This window comes from Rhinolophus sinicus, chromosome 3 (assembly GCF_057876585.1).
Source record: "Rhinolophus sinicus isolate RSI-liver-muscle chromosome 3, RSI-T2T, whole genome shotgun sequence".
NCBI lineage: Eukaryota > Metazoa > Chordata > Mammalia > Chiroptera > Rhinolophidae > Rhinolophus > Rhinolophus sinicus.
In genome coordinates, this window is record NC_142503.1 from 9447157 (window position 1) to 9462350 (window position 15194).

The following is a 15194-nucleotide window of genomic DNA, read 5'->3' on the forward strand; positions in this document are numbered from 1 at the left end:
TTTCCCCTTGGAATATTTTATAACAGATCCCAAGCATCCTACCGTTTTGCCCCTAAATACTTACGTACGTAGAGTGACCCTCCAAAGACTGAGCACTTCATTTCATTGCCTAGATTTGCTTTTGTATTTACAGTTCCAAGTGACAAGAAATGCCCTTTTGCTTGTCCTTCGTTAATGATCAAGTAAGAGAGGTGCGATTAACATGTAAATGATGCATTTTGCCAAATGATAGTGGAGCCAGATTTCACCGCAGTCTAAGTGGAGAGGAGTGGCAACAAAATGAATCCTTCCTGGGCCCACTCATGAAACAGTAGTGTCAGGAAAAGTCACCAGCAAATTAATGGTGTGTGAATTTTTTTGGATTTGTGCGTTCCTTGTATTCTCAGAGCTGTGTAAACAGTCCGGGGTAGGGGTGGGGGGTTGAGATTTCATTCCCTGTCCTTTCGTGTATTCTGTGATGTGAAGGTAGCTGCTGGCTGTCCCTCAGCCAGACAGTCCCAGGGCTCCACATTCCAGAATATGGAAAGTGTGCCACATGGGCAAGTGTGGGCAGCAGAGTCAGACTCGCGGTGAGCTGGCACGCGCTCCCTAATGACTTTGATCGGTTTTCTGATCTATAAAATGTGATGATAATCTGCACTTCTTTGCATCATGGTGCAGGTGGAGTGAGGTGCGGTACAGTGCCTGACATACGTCGCTGCCTCAGAACGAGGACAACAATGTCCATCTTTCATAGTTGTTCTTCTCCTTTCCTCCAGTTATTTTCCTGTGACGTGGTCTAGAGCCACCTTGCTTTCCTTCTCCATGGCCTCTGGATTGTCTGTGTGCCTCTTACAACATAGCCCTCAGAGTTAAACAGAAATGGGACCTGAGAGAGTAGTTTTACTTGGGTCACCTTCCCTACCCCTCCTTAAAACAACTGGAGTAATAGAGTGATTTTCATAGAATTCATTTGCAAGGAAACTTTCCATTAAATGCGTGCAGAAGAAACAAGTCTCAGCGGAATGTCTTGCCGGTGTAATTGGGACTCCTGCACAGCAGTGAAAATAACAGTGGTCTTGGTACATCGCCAGGCCTTTACTGCTTGAATTATACTAATTACGTTCTAGAACATTCTGCCTGCCTTAGAATGATTTACAGTAGCTAAATGGATAGACCACTGACTCTCTTTGGTCACTAGTGAAATACTGCGGAGATTTTTAATAGATTCAATCATGAATATTCATGTAAAAAGGGACTTTCTTTATCCAGAAACTAAAGAAAGTAGTGTTGCTCTTTTTCAGACGCTTGCATCGAGAAGAGACCTCAGTTTTATCTAAATTTCCTTCACCTCACAGATAAAATGAGACTCACAGATAAGACTGCCATCAGAACTGGGTAACAAGCCACACTTCCCCATGAGCTGTGTCTTTAAGGTATCGGAACAGCGGGAACCCTTGTGCTGCCAGAGTTCATTAGCTGCTCAAGAACAGAACAGCTTGGGGATGCTTGCAAGTCAGTAGCTGTGTGATAGTGACTGGCTTTTAACTTGATAAAGACGGATGGGAGGGAAGGACGTGCACTCCCAGCCCAGGTCAGGCACTGTTTTTATTTCTTGGAAAGTCACTGGGTGGTAACAGTGTGACTGTGGAGGAAGGGGACTAGCTAATCCTCTGTAAACCGCGCCAGCACAGCATGCCTTTTGGTCCTGTCCTTCTCCACCTGGCTCCTGGTGTTAAGCCTGGTGTTACTTGTTACTCGGGATTCTTTCTAAGCCCCTTTCAAGTGGAGGGGCTTTGTAGTTTTATGTCCATATCGTGCAGGGCTATGTGAGGAGAAAGACGGACTGCCAGAGCATTTATATCGATATGGTGAAGACTGATGCTTTCAGTATAGTCTACCAAACAGCAACTAGCAGAACCAGTAAAACACACTGACCGCTACGCTTCCCCAGTCTCCTGTCTGGGTGGAGGCTCTGCGGTAGTGCCTCAGCTGCGGGCTGGCTTCCTCCTGCCCAGGCTGGTCGTGCCCCACAGCCTCTGGAGCCGATGCTTCTACTGAACGGAAGGTCGCAACATCGCAAACCCCAGGAGAGCTCAGGGAGGTCTAGAACCCTTAGTTTCAGTGACCTGGGAGATGTGCGGAGCCATTTCTGGAAGCCCTGTTTGCCTCTAGGATTTGTGAAGGGCGTTTGGTGTTCTCTGGATCGTGGCCCAGAACCTGCTTGAGACGGGGAGAGGTGATGGTAAGAGGAGTGTGTGAGCCAGGTGTTAGCTCTGGAAGTTCATGGTCGTATAGGAGCAGGTAACCAGTGAACCAGATCATTCCTAGCACTTTCCCATGTTTGTGTGATAAGCTAGGTGGCTGGATCCATCCGTTCTCTCTGTGGTTTTCAACACCATGTTCAAGGACTGTGAGCTGCCATCTAGTCAGGGTCTTTTCTAAAATATTTTTGTGGCATGCCTCTTACTGACGTACTTGTGGTGTAGGAATGGTACGTCTGTGACACTTGGAATGTCAGTTACTCCGATGGTGTGAATCAAGGTAAGAAAAAGAAGCGAGAGAGAGAGAGAGAGAGAGAGAGAGAGAGAGAGCGCGTTTATGGGACGGGACGGGAGAGGGGAGAGGAGTGCGCTCATGCAAGACAGCGTGAAATTCGTTTTAATTTTGACTTAATTTTTTTGACTTTTCAACATCATTTAATGATAGCAATTAGTTTTCTGAGGTTTTAATTTGGACTAATTTCTCAGGGTGGTTACATAGGCAGAAAGTGTCAACTGTCTTTCCCATCACCCCAGTACATTTACGTTGGGTGAAAACCTGAAGCTCTCACTGGGTATTCGTGAGGTCTTAGGTGTGATTTCCAAGGAGCTTGCAGGCAGCACGACCTGCTCACGTCTGCGCCACCTCGGCAGCCTGCGTGGCCTGTCCACGTAACAGTGACGATTACGGTGGTTCTTCAAGTACACGGCTGTTCCGCAGCCATCACAAAGCCTTCCCTTGTAACACTGAAGTTACAGCCACGTGAGACTAGGGATTTTTAACCTGTGTTTAAGGACTTTAACTCTTGTTTATTCTTTAGTACGGAAGCGCATTACATGTATTTACCATGAACTCAGGGGTTGAGATTTAATAAAATTAGTTTTCATTGCTCCATCAAGGTCATTCTTTTTTTTTTTTTTTTTTTTTTTTTTTAATTGGGGAACAGTGTGTACTTCCAGGCATTTTTTTTTTCTTCCCCCAAGTCAAGTTGTTGTCCTTTCAATCTTAGTTGTGGAGGGTGCTGTTCAGCTTCAAGTTGTTGTCGTTTCAGTCTTAGTTGTGGAGGGTGCAGCTCAGCTCCAGGTCCAGTTGCCGTTTCTAGTTGCAGGGGGCACAGCCCACCATCCCTTGCGGGAGTAGAACCGGCAACCTTGTGGTTGAGAGCCCACTGGCCCATGTGGGAATCAAACCAGCAGCGTTCGGAGTTAGGAGCACGGAGCTCTAACCGCCTGAGCCAGCGGGCCGGCCCCATCAAGGTCATTCTTAAGAGAAATGGGCTTGTTTGTTTGTTCAGAATGCAAGAATGTGGAGAAGGAGACCCCATGACGCCTGGCAGTGCCATGACCTGTGCTACGGCCTGGCCATGTCCCCACCATTGCCTTTGCACCATCAGTGCAACCAGGTGAAAAAGGCAAATAAGTGTCAGTATTCCTGTGAAAGCAGACTTACTCCCCAGGCTCTGCCAGAGGGTGCCCAGGGCCCCCTGTGATTGGTGGGCCACGTAGAGAACCTCTGAGATCGCCCAGGGTCCTGGAACAAGTTAAAGGAACAAAAGGGAATATGAAAAAGCTCCCCGTTGGCGCCAGCACGCTGGTGGAGGTGGTTTCAGGGCCTGTGGTCGGTGGCCGGCTGGCTGCTGTGCTCAGGTCTGTGAGCACCGCACCTGGGCTCTGCGCCCGCGTCGGGTCTGTCCCAGGTCGCGCTCCCCAAGGGCCCCTGCGGTGATAGTTGTTGGGCAGCGTGTGTGATCAGTTATACACAGAAGCGAGAAATGCATAGGACGGTTGTCTCTTTTCCGTAAAGAGGGGACAGGATGGAAAACCAGAAGTACAAAATCAAAGTTTTGAAGGTTTATAAGTTGAACCTTGTTTCACGTTGTCATTGTTCTTCTATGCCTGTATAGTCAGAGTCTGTTCTGTTATGACAAGGGAGGGTGAGAAAGCATTTGGTTCCTCGGGTGAGACCTGAGCTCTTTCTGATTTCTATATCCTCCAACTTCCTCCCACTTGCTGACAGGCAGCCAGGCGCTGGGTGGAGAGAGGTGCCCCTCCCCTCCTGTCCCACCTGACGGTACCTGACAGAACGGAGCCCCCCACACAAGAAGCCCCACACACGGGAGCCCCACATGCGGGAGCCCCACACACGGGAGCCCCACATGCGGGAGCCCCACACACGGGAGCCCCACATGCGGGAGCCCCACACACGGGAGCCCCACACGCGGGAGCCCCACACGCGGGAGCCCCACACACGGGAGCCCCACATGCGGGAGCCCCACACACGGGAGCCCCACACGCGGGAGCCCCACACACAGCCTCACAACAGGGAGCCCCCCATACACAGGGAGCCCCACACACGGGAGCCCCACACACGGGAGCCCCACACACGGGAGCCCCACACGCGGGAGCCCCACACGCAGGAGCCCCACACACGGGAGCCCCACACGCGGGAGCCCCACACGCTGCCTCACAACAGGGAGCCCCCCATACACAGGGAACCCCACACACGGGAGCCCCACATACTGATACCCCCACAGACCATGGAAGGAAGCAAGAAGTGTCATCATCGCCCAGCGGGACTCGGACCAGAAAAAGTGGCAAGAGTTGCATGGTCTGAATGTGTGTTTTCTTTTTCTCTAGTGAAGAAGTCTGCAAGCGTGGCTTCACGGTGATTGTGGACATGCGTGGGTCCAAGTGGGACTCCATTAAACCTCTGCTGAAGATATTGCAAGAGTCCTTCCCCTGCTGCATTCACGTTGCACTGATAATCAAGCCAGACAACTTTTGGCAGAAACAGAGGACGAATTTTGGCAGTTCTAAATTTGAATTTGAGGTAACTCCCATGTGTAGCCAGACCAACCACACCGAAATAGGTGTGGTTTATTAAAAGCTGACTTTTCCCTCATTATTTTATGCTGAGAATAGATTTTTTAAAATTACATAATAAACGGGAACCGTGTATCTTATGTACACATGTAAAATTAGTTATTGCTTAAAATAACAAAATTCACCAGGTTTGTTTATCGCATTATCCTTGTGGATTGTTTTACCCGAGATGGCTTAGGTTTCATTTCTCTTGGTCTTGGGTGGTGGGACTGCTGAGGTAGCTGTAAGGTCCGTAACTACCTGAGAAGGAGCCTGTTCCCTCTGACTTCACCGCTTTACCATTCAGCGCAGGTGGCTTCACATGACTTCCGATTCACTGTCACTGCCTCAGCCATCGAAATCAGGGGATGTTAGGGAGAAATACCACCTTCAGATTTCCTGAGGAAAACATGGGGGTTTTCATCCTTTGCTAATGCAGAGAAAGGCCTGCCACGTATTTCATCTATCAGGTCTCTCATTTATGAAAAGGGAGAGATACTCCTTTAAAAACTATGCAGAATCCTGAATTCATCAGTGCCAAGGTCTCTGTCTTTCAGACAGTGCAGAACAAACCTGCCTGCTAACTTGCCCCTATTTCCTCTTTAAGCTGCCAGGGTTCTGACAAAGCTTAGATGCTCTTGGTGTAACGAGAGGGTTATGGGAAGAAAGTATTCTGGCCAGTCTGAATCTGGACCCATGCCATATTCTGTAATAAGATTTGAATATTTTCTAATAATTAATTGTGACTTTGGTTGAATAGATTGCTTCTTCTATCAACTTTCTCAAACATTAGGTTTTAGTGAAAGCATTCATTCATGTATTTTTAAGGTACACTGCGGGGGGCGGGGCAAAAAATAGTTTTCCTCTCACCTAAGTTTTCTGGCTGGGGTAATAATCAAAGTAGCATGAGAAAATGTCCAGAATTTATTATGGATGTACACGCAGGGGTGCCACACGTGTGAGAGCTGAAGACGCCTCGGGCAGTCGAGGGGTAGGTGCTGCCTTGGCCAAAGCAGAAGGAGGCAGGGGTCGGATTTCAAAGGGAAAGCAGGTTATTTACAGGCAGATGAGAAAGAGCAAACATGGGGTTAACAAATTCTTGCTGGGCCACCCAGAAACGGTGGGGTACAGACGGGAGCCCAACAAACCGGCTTTGCCAAATTTCTCCCGGTCTGCCAGTTTGCCTGTGTGGTGATGTCACGGTGATGCTCTCTTCCTTTCAGCAGGTTTTCCTGCCTGAGTTCTTTGAGGCAGGTAAAGGGTTAAAGTTTCTTTTCTTTCTTAAAGTAAATATCCCCCCCACAAAAAAATAAATATCCCAAAAGACATATTTTGGGGTGGCAAAACGTTGATTCCCCTCAACAGCAATAATAGTATTAAACACGTCACCCAGTACTTAGGCTTTATGTTACATGTTATGTTTTTCAAAGTGTTTCGATGTGTGTATTTCTTGCATTTTTAAATTTCTTTCCATGGTACTGATTTTTCAATCTGGACTCTGAATTTAGTTTTAATTTGAATTTGAAACTACAGTCAAGAGATTTAGGTGAAAGAGGAAGCCGGGAAGCCTTAAACTTCATGTACAGTTAGAAGTGAGTTTGGAGGACAATTTATTGGGTCTTATTATTTTCTTGATGCAGAATTTAAAGTGTGTTGTGTTTAATCATACATGTGTTAAGCAGAAACAGTGCTTTGGCAACATAACGCATGCAAGTTTTGGCTAATGTCCGTCTCTCCTGCTGGGCCTTTAAGAACCTACACCCGTTTTTCTATCGCCTCCACGGATGTGATTGAGAGTCCAGGCGAATGAGATCGTAATGGAGCTACAGTCACAAGTGCTGGCTGGGAAGCAGCCCCTCTTTCTAGCTCTGCTGACCTTTGCAACTTCCTCTGCCAAACAGCAGAGATGCAGCAGCTCTCGGTTTCTCTAAGGCTGGAGGTGACAAGGGTGGAGCTGTACCAGCCTTGCTCCGTTTTATCTTTTGGTTCCAGGCCACAAATCCTCTTCCTTTACCTTTGTCTTGCGTTTAATCGCTCCGCCCCTCGTGTTTTCCACGAGGCATAACACTTACATTAATCTCGCAGCCCGTCTGACAGGTAGGGTGAGGTTAAGATGTCCTGTTTGGGTTGTAGTTGACTGAAACTTTGTCACTGTTAGATTGGAATCCAGTACAGATTATGTGCTGTACTTGTACTGCTCAGAATCGTGGAGGGTTATTGCAATGAATGAAACATTCCTTCTTTCTTTAGCTTTGTCAAAGAGCTCTGCCAGCTTTCTTGCTAACCCTTGTGTATTTTCTACATTTAAAAAAGTCAGTGTCAGATGGAACTAGACTTATCGGGGGATCACTTCATAAATTGTATAAATGCCTAACCACTGCACTGTACACTTGAAACTAATATAAAATAATATTGAATGTCAGCTATAATAAAAAAAAATAGTCACGGGATATAAAGTACAGCCTAGGGAATGTAGTCAGTGGTATTATAGTAGCTATGTATGGTGTCAGATGGGTAGTAGACTTGTTGGGGTTATCACTTTGTCAGGGGTCTAAATGTCTAATGATTATGTTGTTTTGTACACCTGAAATAAATAAATAAAAAATGAGAAGAAATTTTAAGAGAAGACAAAAAGTCGTTCATATCCTCTCATCGGTTACTTGATGGGAGGTAGAGTTTAGGGCAAGATGAGTGATGAGGGTGGGCTGCTTGGAGCACCTTTGATCAGTCACCTAATAAGCAGCCCCCAGATAAGTGTCCTTAGAGGGAGGTGCTGCTTCCGAGGGTTGTGAAGCCCCTAACAAGACATGAGCTCGTTGCAGATGGTAGGACGCCTCCGCAGAGTTTTCTGTTGGGAGTGAGATGGTGCAGTGGTGTTGATAAGGAAAGCTGCTCTGAGGAAGTGAAATTTCTGAATCGTCTGCTCTGTGCTTGCAGTTATACACATTTCCAGGTTAATATGCCTAAGATAGTGGGTCAGTTTCCACATTCTTGGAAAGAAGTCTAACTTCTCTGGCTCTCATGAAATACATATGATTCTATAACTTTAGGTATTCCACCTAACACACACGCGTATGTGTTGCTCTCATGAATGTATCTTTCACTGACTATACTGGCAATGCTTCTTTCATTTACATTTATTTTTATGGGGCCAGAACGAGGTACGTTATGTTTTCTACAAATACGTTACTTGCTTTAAGTTTGAAAATCTGTAAGTGTTGCAGATTGAGTTATGATAAGGCTGTATAATGTTGGTTCATCTTCTCACACGTATTTTTTCCCCCCTCAAGACAAATATGGTCTCTTTAGAAGGCCTTACCAAAGTAGTCGACCCTTCTCAGCTAACTCCCGAGTTTGATGGCTGCTTGGAGTACAACCATGAAGAATGGATTGAAATCAGAGTTGCATTTGAAGATTACATCAGCAGTGCCACCCACATGCTGTCCCGGCTGGAGGAGCTCCAGGACATCCTGGCGAAGAAGGAGCTGCCTCAGGATTTGGAGGGGGCTCGGAACATGATCGAGGAGCACTCGCAGCTGAAGAAGAAGGTCATTAAGGCCCCCATAGAGGACTTGGATTTAGAGGGACAGAAGCTGCTCCAGAGGATTCAGAGCAGCGACAGCTTTCCCAAAAAGAACTCGGGGTCAGGCAATGCGGACCTGCAGAGCCTCCTACCCAAGGTGTCCGCCATGTTGGACCGGCTGCACTCAACGCGGCAGCATCTGCATCAGATGTGGCACGTGAGGAAACTGAAGCTGGACCAGTGCTTTCAGCTGAGGCTGTTTGAACAGGATGCTGAGAAGGTAAGAGCAGGCAGGGGAATGCTAAATGGCCCATGGAGAAGAGCTTCCTGGCTCATTGGGTCTCAGCAGCCAGGGCTGCTTTGCTCAGGAGAAAGGGCTGGGGAAGGGCGAGCTACTCCCCCGGCATTGGGTAGAGACTCGCAAGTGTCAGCTCAGAGGTCTCCCCTAAATCTGCTCTCAATTGTTTCTTTTTGTGTAATGCAGTGCTGTTGTAGAAACTTTGAGTTATTCATTACTGGTCATCTGTAAGATGGACGAGATTGATATCTTCCGCTGTGAGAGTGAAGATTTTACAGGATTATGTTATTGAAAGCAATACTTATGTGTGCATATCTCTTGCCAATAACTGTGCTTCCATTTATATAAGGCCAATGGTAGACCATTCAGGTCTGTCATTGCGTGTGTTTTAAAAGTAAAAGGTGAATAATGTGTTAAGAAGTAATAGCTTCTGGGGAATACAGGCAACAATTACTTATAGTGTCAAGTTTTATTCCTGTGCTCCAGACAAACCCACCAACCAAAGAGAACTCTCGTCAGTTGCCGGCTACCTCAGTCTTACTACAGCAGGTGCAAAAACAGGAATGTGTTGTAAGCCGTGGACATGGGTGAATTAAAGTCTCTTAATTTGAGCTCATTGAATGTTTTTGATGGACAGGAAAATATTTTCTAAAGTAAAAAACACATAACAAACTACATTAGAAACCTTTGATATGAAAGAACCCTTTTGAAAGATGACAATCCAATACTGTTTTTTGATAAGCTTTTAACATATCTGTCAGTGTACTTAGGTTTTACGTAATGCCTCGTCAGAGACACTAGAAAGTCTTCCTTTCAGTTACTAGAACAGCAGTGACCATCCCTGGGATTCTGGTTCACGTCCCAAACAGCAGTGCTAACTGATAGTCATTTCTTTTCCCTTAAATGTTGTCCTTGCGAGCAGTGTAATTGACATCCATTTCCAGGTGGCATCTCCACTGAACCTTAAGAGAGATGTCATCATTAATTTTTTTCCTCAATGCTTTTTATTTTTACAGTAAATTTGATTATGTGCCTTTATACTTCTCGCATTAAAGAACGTAATCTCTCAGTCTTTGGAATTGCTGTCAGTGCTCTGAGTACCCACCCCGGGACTATCAATCCTAATTTCACATAATAGATCTTTAACTGAAGAGTAGTGTGGCCTGGTACGCTGTTCAGTACAGCAGGGAAGCTGCGTTTCGAGTCAAAAGATCCCAGTTCTTAATTAGCCTGGGAGATGCGAATACCTCTTTGTTTATGTTTCTTAATTCCTCATCTGTCAAAGGAACATGCTAGATGTGTTTTTCTTGTAGATTCTGCAAGTTCAGAACTGCTGACTTCTGAGAAATCAGGAGTCCTCTGGGCCCAGATGCCTGAGAGGTTGTCAGCGGAAGGATGCAGCACTTCCTGGCTTTGGCCCGTTCCTGGGCCCAGTCATTTCTCTTTCCGGAGTGATTGATTCCAGGTTGTCTTTTTCGTTCTGGTAGATGTTTGACTGGATCACACACAACAAGGGCCTGTTTCTGAACAGCTACACCGAGATTGGGACCAGCCATCCTCATGCAATGGAGCTTCAGACACAGCACAATCACTTTGCTATGAACTGTATGGTAAGAGACCGTCCGAGGAGACGTACGCTGTAGTGGAAATGTTTCAGCAAACGGGAGGCCTTTACCCCCATCACGTCCCAGCATGCTGCAGGAGGCCGTGTGTGGGGCCCTCAGAGTTCCTGATTTGATGGTAGCAGCTGAAACTTCGAGAGTGGGAAGGTCTCAGTGTTGGCAGGGTCTCGGTAGCTTGTCATAAGTTTTCAACAAACAAAAATGAAAACAAGCAAACAAACAAATTAGGGAGACTTGAACCAATTAACGTGGCCAGTTCAACATGCATGATTTTGATGCTGGCTGTTGTACGCTACCTCTCAGGAGTCTGCAGGGCCTCCCGGAAAGCTGCTCAGAGGCCGAGCGAGTGCACTGAACAGACTCACCGTCAGTGTGCTGGCTGCCCTGGAAGACGAAGAAATGAGCCAGCCTGCTGCTTACCTCTAGGGCATACCCCTATTCCCCTAAAACATGAGATTTCTTTCCAAGTTTAACTGAAGGACCGGGGTACAGACGTCAGCCTTGCCTGGAATCCCTGGCTCTCTGAGTTTGTTACACATGATGTCCTTGGCCCGTTGTGACCAGATAGGGGTTACCGTAGGATTGCTTGGCAAACAAACAAAAACACAAAACAAAGAAACCAACAGTGAATTTCAAATAGCACTTTTGTTACATTTTTGCAGTTAATATAATTAAAAACAATATTCTATAAGTTATATGGTTGCTTTTATAGACAGGTAAGCTTCCAGAACTTTCCTCTTCAGGAACAAGGAGTTTTGCTTTGGACTTTGACCAGCCTCGTGAGAATTAACCACCCCCAGGCCTTGTAACATTTGTTACCGAGCATCGATGCAATGTGAAGACAGGGTCTTCTTGGTTTACATTAATTCAGTAAGATGCCATTTAATTAAAGTTTGGTCAACTAAGTGCTCCAACTTAGGTGCTTTCATAAGACTGAGCAACAAAATTTTTGTGATAGATGCCATCAAAACATTTGATATCGGTTCTCGAGTTTGAGGAAGAGGATTTTGGTATAAATCTGGTCATAGATAAGGAGAGCCAAAACGTTTGCCTCTGGGAAAGCTTCCTAGAAGGATTTCCTCCTAAAATTTCTGATCAATTTTTCTCGATGTCCTGACACTTCAACTAATAGTGAAAGGCACAGTTAGTCCTCTTTACTACATACTTTAAAAACTAGAAATATTACAGTGTATTTTACAAAAAACGAGAAATGAACAGAAAATATACGTCTTCCCCACCCCAGCATTTTTAGTGACAGATTTAGGAATCAGCAGAACTGGAAGTATGGTGTGGAAAACAGGAGCGTGGGTTATGAATACAAAGGTTTTTAATTCTGACTCCCATTTACCATGTGGCCTCAGGCAAGTTGCTTAACTCTTGAGCCTGGGTTTCCCAATCTATAAAGTGGGGATAATATCTACCTTCCGTGGTATCACATTATTTTATTGTTTCTTTATATGTAAAACACAAGCACAGTGCTGAATACATAATAAGTACTTGATAAATGGTACTTACTGTCAACGATGTTATCAATTTAATTTAAAATACTTTTAAAGATTAAAACACTTAAAATAAGAGTTTTTTTTCTTTTTTAAGTTGAAATATATTTTCTAATTTTCTACAATACACTCCGATTACTTTCCTAAGTTAAAAAGTTAATTACAAAGGAATGTGGTAGCCCTGTCTGTGCCAAGCTGGGTGATGGCTGCTGGGAGAGCTTTCCAGGCCTGGCCCATCCTTTGTGCTCAACACCTCCACGACCTTAGCCTCTGTCTAGGACATTTTTCATGCAGAACAAGGGCCTGTTAACCTTCAGCCCTTCCCTGTGTTATCCACAGTGTTTTCAATACTTCTTGACAAAGAAGATGAAAATACTAAATACCAATGTGCAAAGCTGACAAAGCATATTAAGAAAGCCTCGTAAGGGATACTGACAAGTTTGCTCATTCTACTATCACAGGTATTTTAGAAGTGATGCTGAGAAGAATCGAGGTGTAGGTACTTTGAATGGAAGGAATTGTCCATGCCATGTTTGAGTCCAGGTTTATTTGAGCTGCTGGGTGCCACCCTGTTCCTTTGTCTGACCAGGAAAAGGCATCACGCGTACACTGGTTCTCTATGGTCTCTGATCACAGCCGGCTTGAGGACAGGAAATTAATGCAGGAAACTGGAGCGGAACCTGGGGAGTGCATACCCTCCGCGGGCCCCACCAAAGAGCCGTCTGAACAGCCAGTGCTTCTCTGGTTCTAACAGAGGGCATCTGCTAGTGCTGCTCCTAACAGGCCTTGTGGGTTGGTTCCGCTAAGGATACAGACAAAGCAGAAATTAGAGGTTGTAGTCAGTCTCCTGTGACTAGAGAGAGAGCGCACATGTGAGAAGGGGCGGTGTTTCTTATGACTTAAAGGGCACCAGACGAGCCAATGAGGCCAGTTCCCGCTGATCGTGGCCTTGGCCGACTGTCTCAGCCTCACAAAGTGCCCCTTCCCTCCCACTCTCATCATGTGGGTCTCTGTTAGCTGACTGGAGTCTGTAGATGCAGCCCAGAAAAGTAACTCCGAGGCCAGAGTCTGTGGCTCTGGGATTCCAGGTCTAGGTGACTCCACCTAATTCAGGGCGGCTCAGAAATGGAGTAAAGAACGGGAAAGAATGGACAGGTGCACGTTCTAGGACGCTTACTTAGGAGGGCAGGTGAGGTGACCCCAGAGAAGCTCCTGCAGGGGTCCGGGTGCCAGGCAGCAGGAGACTGGCCCAGAGGACCCCATGGGAAGGGAGGGAGCGAAGAAAAGGTGGAGGAGTTTGGACTCGTTGGGTAGTTCGGTTAGAGGCAAGATGCGCAGCTGTGTGGTTGGGGGGACCCGTGGAGACGAGCAGCCGTGTGATGTATCACAGACGTCACACATAGATGAAGATCAACAGCCTGGGCTTTGTCAGAGGTGTGGGTCCCCACCTCCGCCTTGGCTGTAATGTGACCCTCAAAGAAGATGGAAGGTAGAAAGGGAAATACCTCAACCAGTTCTTGTTTTGAAAAAAAAAGAAAGGTGTGGATTTTTTAAAGCCTCACTCCCTTATTTTTTGCAGTAAACTGGTGGACCTGACGATAGCAATTTCAACAGAGTTAGAAAAGCTTGATTTAGAATTTGAACACAGCATTGTTCTGTATCTTGGAGAAAGGGGATCCATTTACAGAAGATTTTTCAATTGGCACCAAAAAGATGAGTTGGGTGTGTGTAGAAAGGAGAGCTTGTTTTCACACAGATAGCCTTGGGTTGCTAGGTACACGTTTACTGGTTTCTGGGTTCTAGTTAAAAACTGAAATGTTGGGTTCCTGCAGTCCTGGGTGACTGCTTGTCAGCAGGCTTGCCATCTGGACCCTTTTCAGGATTGAAAGCCAAGAAATGAGTAATAGTGTATCTGTGTGCACACATTTGTGCATTTGGTTGCTTTGGGCCTCACAATATGCCTTTCAGCTAGTTGATTGGCAATTTTGCAGTCTTAAAAATAGAAATGGAAACCAATATTTAGAGTTCACGGAAATCCAGGTAGCAGATATGTATTCTAGTATATACCTTTACCAGGGAACTCTGCTGTTAAAAACAATAAGTGAACAGGCCGTAGTTCAGGAAGTGCTAGCCGTGGCTTCTTAAAGAAGCCTCCTGTTTGTCCTGCCCTAACAGCCCTCTCTCTGCCCCTTTCTCAGAACGTGTATGTCAACATAAACCGCATCATGTCGGTGGCCAGCCGCTTGGTGGAGTCCGGCCACTATGCCTCTCAGCAGATCAAACAGATCGCCAGTCAGCTGGAGCAGGAGTGGAAGGCGTTCGCCGCGGCCCTGGACGAGCGCAGCACCTTGCTGGACATGTCCTCCGTGTTCCACCAGAAAGCGGAGAAGGTTAGTGCCTGGGGGGGTCCCCAGCTGCGAGCTGGTGGCGCAGCACTGGCTCCTCGGGTTCCCTCTGTCCCGGTGGCCGGATCCTGAGGACGTCAGGGTAGCACTTGGCGCGCTTAAGAAGCTGAGTCCTGAAGTCCGTCAGCTGCGAGCTAAAACTCTCCAGCTCCCTTACCCCTTGCTGTGCAGCCTGAGCAAGGGACCTCACCTCTCTGTTCCTTGCTTTTCTCCTTTGTGAAGTGGAAATAAAAGCAGCTGCTTGAGAGGAGTGTTTTACCGTGTAAAGGAGGTGATTCGTACCAGGCGCCCTGCACAGTGCCTGGGATGGAGTGAGTACTAAGAAGTGTAGCTGCTGTTCTTTTTCCTCCCCTCCGTTATTATCCCTAATTAGGATGATTGGCAGAAAGTAACAGAATGCCCGGCCATCAGGTTTAAACACCAGAGCCTGGCTGATACAGGGAGCTCTAGTGGGACCATGATGTCAGACCTGGGGCCTGCCAGGCCTTCCCCTCATGGTGACAGGACACGTGCCACACCCGCCAGCGCCAGCCCCTCCACCGTGGTGTGCAGGGCTGGCTGGCGGTGAGTGTCCACTGTCACTTTGTCAGGGGGGCAGCACTGTCAGAAGGCCCTCCCCCCAGCGCTTCCCCTCCATTCCCGCTGTCCTGGCTGCAGGGCAGGGTGGCCGGGGAGCATCCAGCTTCTTAGCCCCCGCAGCAGGCAGGCTGTGCCCGCACGGGCTGGGGCGGGAAGTGGCTTTGGG

General features: G+C 46.9%; 1 protein-coding gene across 3 annotated transcripts in view; it reads left to right on the forward strand.

Annotated features, from left to right (window-relative positions):
• TRIO (trio Rho guanine nucleotide exchange factor) overlaps positions 1-15194 on the forward strand; it is a 322955-nt gene that overhangs the window by 117798 nt on the left and 189963 nt on the right. For all 3 annotated transcript variants that reach the window (XM_074329065.2, XM_074329063.2, XM_074329064.2), the window contains exons 4-7: positions 4878-5070; positions 8393-8905; positions 10411-10533; positions 14243-14434. In XM_074329065.2, the coding sequence (XP_074185166.2) occupies positions 4878-5070; positions 8393-8905; positions 10411-10533; positions 14243-14434 (1021 nt within the window). The remainder of the gene's footprint in view (positions 1-4877; positions 5071-8392; positions 8906-10410; positions 10534-14242; positions 14435-15194) is intronic.